The 12,039-nt window shown below is 39.7% G+C and overlaps 1 protein-coding gene across 4 annotated transcripts in view; it reads left to right on the top strand.

The window, feature by feature from the left end:
• Positions 1–8,643, top strand: part of huwe1 (HECT, UBA and WWE domain containing E3 ubiquitin protein ligase 1) — a 54,573-nt gene extending 45,930 nt beyond the window's left edge. For all 4 annotated transcript variants that reach the window (XM_067528352.1, XM_067528350.1, XM_067528351.1 and 1 more), the window contains exons 67-82: positions 74–156; positions 1,547–1,703; positions 1,800–1,932; positions 2,395–2,597; positions 2,699–2,934; positions 3,681–3,783; positions 4,194–4,343; positions 4,811–5,056; positions 5,142–5,259; positions 5,334–5,474; positions 5,564–5,851; positions 5,960–6,065; positions 6,237–6,354; positions 6,650–6,831; positions 7,489–7,679; positions 7,792–8,643. In XM_067528352.1, coding sequence (XP_067384453.1) covers positions 74–156; positions 1,547–1,703; positions 1,800–1,932; positions 2,395–2,597; positions 2,699–2,934; positions 3,681–3,783; positions 4,194–4,343; positions 4,811–5,056; positions 5,142–5,259; positions 5,334–5,474; positions 5,564–5,851; positions 5,960–6,065; positions 6,237–6,354; positions 6,650–6,831; positions 7,489–7,679; positions 7,792–7,894 — 2,558 coding nt within the window. In that variant the 3' untranslated portion in view covers positions 7,895–8,643. The remainder of the gene's footprint in view (positions 1–73; positions 157–1,546; positions 1,704–1,799; positions 1,933–2,394; positions 2,598–2,698; positions 2,935–3,680; positions 3,784–4,193; positions 4,344–4,810; positions 5,057–5,141; positions 5,260–5,333; positions 5,475–5,563; positions 5,852–5,959; positions 6,066–6,236; positions 6,355–6,649; positions 6,832–7,488; positions 7,680–7,791) is intronic.
• The last annotated feature ends 3,396 nt before the right edge of the window (positions 8,644–12,039 follow it).

Raw genomic sequence — 12,039 nt, 5'->3', positions numbered from 1 at the left:
TTGTTGGATTTTGTTTGCCGCAGATTTTAATAGAAATAACAATATATTATGTGTTGGTGTTTTGCCAAAACAGTGAAACAGAGGGGCAGTATGGAGAGTGACAACAAGCTGGCCTCATCTGGACTCACAGAGAAACAGCTTCAACTTTCTGTGGAGGTAGGAAGAAAACCATCCATCCATTTACACACTGACAACTATTCACACTCACACTGGGGCTGCAGCTAATGCCTATTTTTTAGTCGATTAATCTATTGTTTTTTGTTTTTTTCAGTTAATCTATAGATTATGTTCCCATTAAGCTCTGTTGTATTTTTCAATTAATATAACATTTAAATTACTACAACTATACCTTTAAATTAATTAATCATATTTCAATTTTTTATTAAATCATCTTCTCTTTAAACAAACATATGACAAAGTATCCACTGCAGGGCATTATTCCCCAAACAAAAATTGGCCAATCTTTAACTGGAAAAGCTTGTTCCATTCAAGGGGGGCTCCTTTCATCTGCTTCATTAGTCATGTAGTAACAAAGGAAAAGGCCATACCTGGCCATGCAACTGCTTATCAGCCATTTGATCCATTATTTATAGACCACCTAAAATGAGGATGTTTATGAAAATGGCTATAATTTTTAAACGGTTATTGCAACACCTTGAATTAAAGCTTTTGCCAGATTCTTGCCAATACACAGCCCTAGTATTCAGATTAGGTGCAACAAATCAAAAAAGTCACATGTTAGATCCAATCAAGGTTCTTGGGTCATCATTGGATAATTTATTAGATTGGAGTGTAGATGCTCTCTCTCTGAACAGTCTCAGGCACAGCAATTTAGCATCTATCCATTGTGGAAAAGTGACGGTATTAACTTTTGTAGTATTCTTATTTTAATTTGAATACGACATGTTCCTAAACACGTGTGCATACTGGGATTCCATGATTTTTAAAAATGTGCAGTGTTGCAGCTTTCCTGACCCTTTTTTGGAGGCCTTGACCAGTAAAAGTGACAATAACTACAGTTTTATTGTCCTCACAGAATTGTAGTATGCCCCTTTCAGACATGCACCGGAAGTCTGACGTTATCCTGAACTTTTTAGGAGGGGGTCCATGTGTGAACAAAAATGTCTGAGTGAAATAGCGCTTTGGGCATGTTGGTGATATTTTTATCACTCAACTGTTGTTGTAATCGAGTTATTGAACCTTTTTATATTAGATGCACAACTCTGATGTGCTGTAAATGAAATAATTTTCCACAGACTAGGTTTATATCAAATTGTGCCTCCTTTGCACGCTGATTACACACACAAGTCGTGCAGATTTTCACAAGAGGATGCTTCTCACTCCGGCAATCTCCCGCTGTGGGAGACATGAAAGGCCTCTCTGGACAATGTCCCGTGCTGAATTCTCCTAAACATTTTCCAGAGTTCATGTGTGAAAGAAGCTTTAGACACAGCTGAACTGTGACACAAACCAGAAATTCTGTCTTTAAAAACCCCAGCCAATTAATCTGTTTTTAACACCTTACCCTTTTCTTCCTCTTTTAAAGGTGTTAACTTCTCACTCATGTTCAGAGGAGGGTTTGGAGGATGCAGCTAATATTCTGCTGCAGCTCTCTAGAGGAGACGGTACCACCAGAGACACTGTGCTCAGATTGCTGCTTAGTGGAGCTAGACACCTGGGATACACCCTTTGCAAACAGATAGGTCAGTGCTGGTAAACTACACAGATGCCAGTTCTAATTCTCCTTTTTTTGTAAAGAACATTAATCTATAGACATGTTTGTACATTTCCTCTTTCAGGAACATTACTTGCTGAACTTAGAGAGTACAACTTAGAGCAGCAAAGACGAGTTCAAGCTGATTCGCATTCACCTGATGCCCCTCCTGAGGATTCCTCTATCTCATCCAGACTGAAAGGCAAAATGACCAGCAGGTTAGCCAATGATGAATTTGGCCACCCAGTGACATTCTATGTGAACCAGGGGTCTCCAAGATACCGCTCGAAAATTAAATGAATTACGCATGCAAAAAGCCGCCGCTAGTACCCATACCAGTAAGAGAATACAATAGAAAGAAATGCATACTGAATGCGAAAATGCATACAATATTTTTTTTGATGTTTTGATGCCAAATGTGAGTTGTGGATACCAACACTTTGTAAATGTTCAGTGAAAAAAAGCTTACCAGTTGAAATAAGCTATGAAAATAAATGTTACAAAACATGAGTAGCTCTCTGCCATTTTCATTTCATAAAAGTAGCTCTCAGGGTAAAAATGGTTGGAGACCCCCTATCTAAACTGTATTTTAACTAGCCCAAATAACACACCTGTTTTTGCACCTGTTTTTGCATTGAAAGATTTCTCATAATTCACACAGTTTGGTGGTTGGGTTACAGGTTTGATGGATCAGAGAGTGTGGTAATTGTGGCTGCACAGAAGCGCACACTTGGAGGACGTGAACTACAGCTTCCTTGTATGAGCTCACTAACCTCTAAGACATCGACACAGAAGTTTTTCTTGCGAGTGCTGCAGGTTATTATTCAGCTTCGTGAGGACACACGGCGTGCCAACAAGAAAGCTAAACAGACAGGGCGATTAGGTAAGAAGTTGTTACATATATACACAACAACCATGATCTGTGCAATATCTTGATAGATGTGTTCTGATAAAACTCCTGTCCTCCCTATCGTGAACGGCCAGGCTCCACTAGTTTGGGCTCAGCTAGCAGTATCCAGGCTGCAGTCCGTCAACTAGAGGCAGAAGCTGACGCCATAATCCAGATGGTGAGAGAGGGTCAGCGGGCACGCCGGCTCCAACAGGCCCCCCCACCCTCAGCCTCTTCTGCACCTGCCACCGCCACTGCCGGATCCTCAGTGGCAACCCCCCATGCCCCTACTGGTGCTGCCCCCTCTGCTGGCACGGCTGCTGCTTCCACGGTTAGCATGGGCTACACTGACATCAGGCATACTCCTATTCACACACTGTATACACTTACAGTAGGAAGCCATTTGAAAACAGAAAAAAATCAACATAATCTAACCTTCACAGTATAGTTAATTAGAGTAAGAAAATTACTTTTGAGTAATAAAAATTACTCTCGTAGCTAATGAGCTTAGCTGTGTCCATTTTTGAAAATTCTAACCCATCACTTGCATTGAACCTGTCTAGATTGTAAATAATGCTACTGTTATTCACTTTTCTTTAATGCATTAAATTACATATAAACAAGTGTGAAGTAATCCTAAAGCCAACTACTTTTAGGGGTTTGTGCACAGACATTGTCTGCACCACTGTCATAATGAGCATAGACAGCCCCAGTAGAAAGACAGATGTGCCATTGATTGACTGCATTCTACATCAGTCTGTTCATATACATGTTTTATTATTGAAATGGTTTAGATGTGAATGTGCTGCCTGCTTCTAGTTGTGTTCCCCCAATTTTGTCTTCTGGCTGATGTGGCTTCATGCTTCTGCCCATTCCTTCTTCTCTACTCATTCCATTCCAGTTCCTGTCTTCTCTTGATGGATTATTGGAAATTCATCTGCATGGCAGTATACGTCACAATGAATACTATGAAAAACAGTCCTTGTAATCACTAATTATTCTTTTTGTTTGTTTTTTTTGTTTGTTTTGTTCTTCTTCCACCTCTGTCTCTCTGGTCCTTCCTCGTCCTGTATGTAGTCTGAAGTGCAGTCAATATCAGATGCCCAGGCAGCCCAGAGAGATGACTCTCCAATGGATGTTGACCAACCATCTCCTCTAGAGCAGGACTCCGCACCACTTGGTATAATTAGCTTGCAAATCGCAAGGATTTTTATTTTTTTTACACACGGAATAGTCCAGTTGCTTTACAAGAAATTTAAACTTAATATGAATTGCATTGTAATAACTTAGTTTAGTGGTCACATTATTCAAAATTGACGAGGGTTAGGTATCCCTTCTGGATATAAATTCCCACAAATTATTTGGGTTTAGTTTTTAAAAAGTTGGTACATCATGACAGGGATTAATTGTATGTACAGCAGATGGAGCCATTATCTTAGCTATATGATATAATTGTGACTTATCCACCAGCAATAAATAAATCTTAACTGCCAAAAATGGCTAATCTATTAACTGGTGTTGTCAAACAGCATAACTGATACAGCAGTTCAATCTGTATTAGATTTTTTTATTTTATGTGTTTGTGTGTAGATGATGAAGGAAACAGCCAATCAGAGAGTGAGGAGAGACTTCCAGACCTCCCTCTGCTTAGCGAGCAGCTGTTGTTGGATGAACTATGGGACATGCTTGGAGAGTGCCTAAAAGAGCTGGAGGAATCCCATGATCAGCATGCTGTGCTTGGTAGGTATAAATCTTCTGATAAAATGCATTTAATTGTAATTTACCCTTAAATCTACTGAAGGTCTGCGGTTGAATTATGTGTGTTTAATGTAGTAATTGGTAGATGACATGTCATGAGTGTGTGGCACAGTTCCCTGTGCTGAAACAGTGTTAAGACTGTTTGTATAAACTACCTTTTTCTTAATGGTTCCAAAAATGTCAGTGAATAATGAGTAAACAAAACTAATACAAATGGCACCAAACTAAGTCTCCTCTCCTGCTTTTACCATGAATACAGTCAAAAGTAGTGCTTCGACAAACACAATTTGGCGCTTCACTTCCTTTACGACACAGCAGCTGTATTGGTCATGTGATTTTTCTCAAAGCGATACACACATCAATATGAGGTTTTGCTCTTTGTGGTTGATACACACACCAGCGCTTCAGTGTTGTTTGCCCCATCACTAGTTTAATGTATTTTCCCCTAGTTCTCCAGCCTGCAGTGGAGGCCTTCTTCTTAGTCCACGCCACAGAACGAGAGAGCAAACCTCCTGTGAGGGATACCAGGGAGAGCCAGCTTTCTCACATTAAAGATGAACCTCCGCCACTATCACCAGCACCTCTTACACCAGCCACACCATCATCCCTAGATCCGTTCTTTTCCAGGGAACCATCTTCCATGCACATCTCTTCAAACCTGCCACCAGACACCCAGAAGTTCCTCCGCTTTGCTGGTGAGCCTAAAAGATTTCAATGGGGGCAATTATCACACGGATTTGTATCACACTGTCTGACAAGACCCCCTTATCTTCCTCTTAGAAACTCACCGCACGGTGCTTAATCAAATCCTGCGCCAGTCCACCACTCACTTGGCTGATGGACCTTTTGCAGTACTAGTTGACTATATACGTATCCTGGACTTTGATGTGAAGAGAAAGTAAGATGGATTATTTTACATAATTAAATAGACAAATCTTGGCTTTCTATACCACTGACCAGACATTTCTGCAGGTACTTCCGACAAGAGTTAGAGCGACTAGATGAAGGTCTGAGGAAGGAGGACATGGCTGTGCATGTCAGGAGAGATCATGTGTTTGAGGACTCCTACAGGGAACTGCACCGGAAAAGCCCAGAGGACATGAAGAATAGACTGTAAGGCCCTATAACACTTCTACCCACCTGCATGTCTGCTACATTCAGATCTACTCTACCAAAGTCATGCTCTGCTCCTTCCACTACAGGTACATTGTTTTTGAAGGGGAGGAGGGCCAGGATGCTGGTGGCCTGCTGAGAGAATGGTACATGATCATCTCCCGTGAGATGTTTAATCCCATGTACGCCCTCTTCCGCACTTCACCAGGTGACCGCGTCACCTACACCATCAACCCCTCATCTCACTGCAACCCCAACCACCTTAGTTACTTTAAGTTTGTTGGTCGCGTGGTGGCCAAGGCAGTCTATGATAACCGGTTATTGGAGTGCTACTTCACCCGTAGCTTCTACAAGCACATCCTGGGCAAGAGTGTCAGGTATTTGAGCTAACTGTTTAATAATGTATTGACAATATAATTTGCTGCAAATCGTGTCTTTTTTATTGCAATACTAAATGTCAATAATGTATTTCTGTCAAATTACAGGTATACTGACATGGAGAGTGAAGACTACCCATTCTTCCAGGGCTTGGTGTACTTGTTGGAGAATGATGTGTCCACACTGGGCTATGAGCTGACATTCAGCACAGAGGTTTGTGTCTATTTTTTAATTTTAAAATGCCTTTAAATGGGAAATGTCAGGTTTTTCCTTTTTTAACTGTTGAAATTGGGATTTGGTCTTAAGGCCTTGAATCCCATAAACATGCTGCAAAGTTTAATTCTAAGTAAGATTGTGACTTCATGTTGTGCTCTCTGTATATAGGTCCAGGAGTTTGGAGTGTGTGAAGTGAGAGACCTAAAGCCAAATGGAGCCAATATATTGGTCACGGAGGAAAACAAAAAGGAGTATGTGCATCTGGTATGCCAGATGAAGATGACAGGTGAGATGGTGGTTACTTTATCAGATATTTCCTTCTTTGTAAGCACTGAGTTTGTATTTATGCATTACTTACTAACAAAAGTAATTACCCAGTGCAGATGGATATATTTTTATTTTTTTAATAAAGATATGCCTTTGTATTCCATCCAAGTATTGTCATAGATGGCTTAAACAGAGCACTAGATGGCAGCACACTTAAATGTACAAGATGGCTGATGTTTATAAGCAGGATAATCTGGCTAAAATAAATCTTCCCCCACCCCCCGTTTTTTTATTTTCTTTTTTTGTTTTTTAAGGTGCAATCCGCAAGCAACTGGCTGCCTTCCTTGAGGGATTCTATGAGATCATTCCTAAGAGGCTGATCTCCATCTTCACTGAGCAGGAGCTGGAGCTGCTCATCTCTGGCCTTCCCACTATTGACATTGATGATCTAAAGGCCAACACTGAATATCACAAATACCAGTCCAGCTCAATCCAGGTATTTCTACATAAACGCAGGTGGTGGTGGTTGTAATCAGTAGTGTGTTAATAAACAGAAGCATATCTTAAATGTCAGATTTTAGCCATAACCATATTATTATATTTTCCCCTGAAGAAGAAGAATGACACAGGCAAAATTTCTCTCACTGGCCACTTCTTTATTCACACATGTACAACCTAATGCAATCTAGTACAGCAGCTTTGCCATAAATTCTGTCTCAACAAGGTTATTGCTCACCCTATGTTATATCAATATAAATATATTTAATATTTAAATAAGAGCAAAAAGAAGTGCCAGTCCCAAGCACGGTAGAAATTGCAGATGGTTGCGTCAGGAAGGGCATCTGCCAAATCAACATGCGGACCAAAAAAAAGGACTACTAAAAAATAATATATTTTTTTTAATTTTTAATTTTAATTAATAATAATAATTTAATAATAATAATATTTTTTTATTAATTTAATAATTAATAATCCACTCTAGTACTACGACTCTCCAATGACCTAGGTAATAAACTGAGAAATGAAAACCTTGTAAAACCTAAATTAATTGCAGAGCGATTGGATTGGGTTAGATTGTACAGGTGTACCTAATGAAGTGGCCTGTGAGTGTAAATTGCAACACATCTCTACCTGCATCCCCCCCCAACTTTAGATCCAGTGGTTTTGGAGGGCCTTGCGGTCCTTTGACCAGGCGGACCGAGCCAAGTTCCTACAGTTTGTCACTGGCACATCCAAGGTGCCTCTTCAGGGTTTTGCCGCTCTGGAGGGCATGAACGGCATCCAGAAGTTCCAGATTCACCGCGACGATCGCTCCACTGACCGCCTGCCATCTGCTCATACCTGGTAAAGATAACAGAATTTTACAAAGCATCAATCTTCATAAACAGTCTGAAAGATACGGAGTTGTTGAAATGTCATTTTGATTCATTGATTGTTTTACTTTTTCCACCCTCAGCTTTAACCAGCTAGACCTCCCAGCCTATGAGAGCTATGAGAAGCTGAGACATATGCTGCTGTTGGCCATTCAGGAATGCTCAGAGGGATTCGGACTGGCTTAAACGATGGATCTCTTAACACACAGACATGCATACAAACACTTGAGTTAGATTTGCCTACTCCTGATACCTTCATACTGATAACCTTTGCACGCACGCACACATGCACACTGCACACACTATCATTGACATTACTGGTTTAATTTTTGAATGGCCTAGACTTCCTGGTTTGAATTCCATGTAAAACAGATAAAACCAGAAAGTGAAATGGACTGATAGACATTGCAAACAACCCAGAGAGCCTCATTTTGACACAGTTGTGTGTCTCCCTTCCCAATTAAATGGCAAATGCAAGAGTGGATTCAGAGGATAAAACATGGACTAATATAAGAGACGTTTTCTTCATTTAGTTTGATTTCTCTGTACAAAGGTTTGGGAGTTTATTATGTTTAATCTTTTTTTGTTCTCTGGCTGTGTAAAAAGAAAAAAATATAATGTTGTTTGAACATGGTTATAAAACCTTTGGGGAAAAATGTTGGTTGTTTCTTGTTGCAAATTTGTGACCTCAAAAGCCTTGACGATGGGGAACATTTTTATGGGGGATATATGAGAAGTTTGAGATATTCACAAAAAATGCACTTTTCAAAGTTTTGTGGCATTTTTAAGGAAGGATGGTACAAAAATGAAGAGAAGACCTGGAGGTGAAAACGTTAACCATAAATTCTAGAGTATTTTTGGCTATTAAATAACTGACCCAGCCTTGAGCCTTTGAACCAGAGTGAACTAACTACATGAATAAATGCATAAAATTGCGTCTATTGTCTCTTTTAAAAGTGTTTACCTGTGGATTTTATACAGCTTATGTATCAATGTAATGTAGCATTTAAACACACCAGAATTTCCCTGAACTTTCAGAATATTTTTATGTGCAGTGTTAGTCAAGATCAACTGAGCCCCAAGTAAATCTTTGACAAGGGATATCAATCTCACACTTAATTTACATTGATCCAAGCAGTGAGTCAGACAGGCTGTCCCACATGACAAAATTACTTATGCTTAGTAATGTCTTGTAATGACTTATGCCATTCTAGAGCACATTTCTCATGAACTGCGTGAAGTTGCTGGGTTAAATAATCCGTTTTGGAACATGACCGAAACTCATTTCAGCGGTGCTCTTTTTCCCATTGATACTGACCCATTTTAGCCGTCCACTCTCACATATAACTGTTGATTATGTCACAACCTACAGTGCCCCTTCTTGGCATTTTCAGTGCAAAGATGATATAGCAATCATTTGGTGATTAAATCTGCTCATTCATGCCGCACATCATGGGTGTTAAGGCAGAAATTTATAGCAAGAAAAGCACAGATGTATTTAAACATTATATTGTGATCTGTTTTAGTTAACTATTGACAGGCTCCTGTATTCTGCAAGTCACTCGATCACTGCATTACTTATCAACTGAGCCCTGAAATTCAACTGGGAGTAGTGGTGTGCTATTAATTGCTACTGGTGTAGTGGGCACTCAGGAGAGCTCTACAGGCATGCAAGGCCCTCTTGGACTTTGAATTTCAGGGCTCGATTAATGTCAGCTATTCCTTTTCTGTTTGACACTTCTCTCCTCCAACGAACCCTTGCATGTCTGTACTTTGCACCTGTGGATCTCTCCCTGAGTGCCCACCACTCCTGCCCAGTTTTCCTATGCTGCTTTCTTTAACCCTACTCCTCCCTCAGTTCCTTGTGAAAACCTACACACCGGTTGCAGAATAATAAGCAGCCTTGTTCAATTTTAGTTTGTGCCAAGGTGTGATAAATAAAATTTAAAAAATAAAGCTATAGTCATGTAGGAATTTTAGACTCCAAACTAAGCCCTAGTTTTACAGTCTACCCTGAATTTTGGCCCCTCAACTTCTTTAATGTAGAAAGTGAAAATGGAATTTTCTCTTGGTTTACATATTCTTTGATTTGCAATTAAAGACAAACAATAATTAACCTTAGCCGTGTATTTGGCCTATAAAACATTTTGCCTTATAATACATTATTATATAATACTTATGAGCTTTAATGCTGCGCTTAGCTCCACTCCCATCCACTGGGTGGGGATCATTGTGAACAAGATGCTCTATGTCAGTGCATTTTAATTTTCAGCAGAGCCAATCCCTCGTGTTTTCCATGTTATGCTCCAGGAAAAATTTAGGAGGTGAGTGCTGCAATAATTTTGTGTTGTTAGTGACTGATGTCTTTAGTCTGCATGTGAGTTACAATTTTAAAAACCTACTACAGTATGAAAAATAAATGGCTGGTAAATAGCTTGAAAGCTAGTAGAAAATAACCTGGAACATATTTTGAAAACAAACTTGAACAACTTGGAAAAAAAAACAATGAGCAATTCCTCCTCATCAGTTATGGTGGAACGACAGATTATGGAGGAAGAAGAAATAAAGGCAGTTGGAGTTCATTAATAATGACTACTTTGTGTATGAGCCAGAGAGCTCTCAGCCTCAATACGTTTTACTGCCACTGTCCTCAGTGTCTATGGAATAAATCACTATATTGCAGCACTCAGAGGAAATTGATCAAAGCTGTTTTAGCTAGAGTGCAAATGGGCAAAGGGACAAAAAACGGTTCATTAGAGTATTTGGTTTAGTGTTATTAACTAAAGAGATGTTTATGCTGCAGAAAATTGATTATAGTACTTGCCCCTTTCTTTGCAAAATTCAACTCCCACTTCTTTACCAGTTGGGTTTCATGCAGGATCCTTCAAATTACTCGAAGGGGAAAAACAGACTCGATGAATATTCATAATCAGTAAACACTGACTTCGTTTGCAGCAGAAACCAGTTAGCAGGATTGCTATTTACAGGGTGTGAGCTCCACACTGACAGTTTGTCATTGTTTCCACACATTAATTCAGTGTAATTTATTCATGATAGATGTTCCAAATATAAAGTACCCAAGCGGAAACTTGCTAATTAGAGTCATACTGTTGCCATAATTTTGTGGTGTTTTTTTCGGGTATTTTTCCTTTCTGTTCTGAGTTTTTAAACAACAGATGATGTGAACCCTGTACTGCAAATGTGTAGGTGAAGAAGAAACTTGACATACCGATGTGGACAGGAGCAGCCCTGGGGTTTGACAGTGGTATGGTGGGTTGGGCGCAGAAGGTGGGAGGGTGTTTTGAGTGTTGCAAATCTGTTGGCTTTGTCATCACCTTCTGATTAGTCTGCTATATCTGCTCTGCCTGTGAGGACAAGGACTGAGGAGGAGAGCAGCAGAATTTAGAGTGAACTTATTCTTAACATAGGAGGATGCACTGACACATTAATGCATTTGTGTGTGTTTGTCCTTCAGAAAAAAGTCAGTTGTGAAAAAACAAAAAACCTAGGCTGAGGTGGATACACATCAACTGGGCTTTGGTCACAGACACAAGGATGTGAAGTCCAGACCCAAACAAGAATTGACAGTTTGTCTACTGTAAAGGTCATAGTCTTTATATCGCTGAGCTTCCAAGTACCCGTGGTCACTATCTGTTTACCACACTCCCCCTGCAGTCTCCTGCTTTTCCACCCTCCATTGCCCTCAGTGGCAAAGCAGTGGGCACCTTGTGGCATTTTAGAGAAGACAAGCTGCTGCATGAAATGCCTACAACAGATCGTGTAATGTAGTCATGTACTGAACTTTATCATTTGAAAACTTGTTAACTGAGAGAGACGTAATCTAGCAACAAACAGAGGAATTCTATGGCACTATCTGGAAAAGACAGATTATTTTTAAATGTAGTTTTGAAATGTTCACAGTGCAAAAAGATCCTACATCTTGTCTTGGTTTTCATCATTACCCTCTAACATCACATTTAGAAATGCATATCATGGGTTGATGTAATTCCTGTATGATACGCAGATGTAATACAAAGGGACATAAGGCACATTCAAAGATTAAGTGTATTCATATTTTTGAAAGAAACAAGCTTTGTAGTAAACGACTGTAAACTATTAAACCTCACAGTCATTTCTTTTCTTCAATGGGCCGAACTGTTTGTGCAGCAGCAATTTCTATGCAAAATGGTCATTTGAATATCAAAGATGAGAATTTGAGTATACATAAGCTGCAAATCGCCATTTCACTTGTGTCTTATTGTATTCGTCTTGATTTCCCTACAACAATAACTTCTTTTTGATCGTGATCTAACCATTGGCATACCACTACA

This window comes from Channa argus, chromosome 13 (assembly GCF_033026475.1).
Source record: "Channa argus isolate prfri chromosome 13, Channa argus male v1.0, whole genome shotgun sequence".
Taxonomy (NCBI): Eukaryota; Metazoa; Chordata; class Actinopteri; order Anabantiformes; family Channidae; genus Channa; species Channa argus.
Note: the sequence above shows the minus strand (reverse complement) of the source record. Positions and strands in the feature narration are given on the sequence as shown.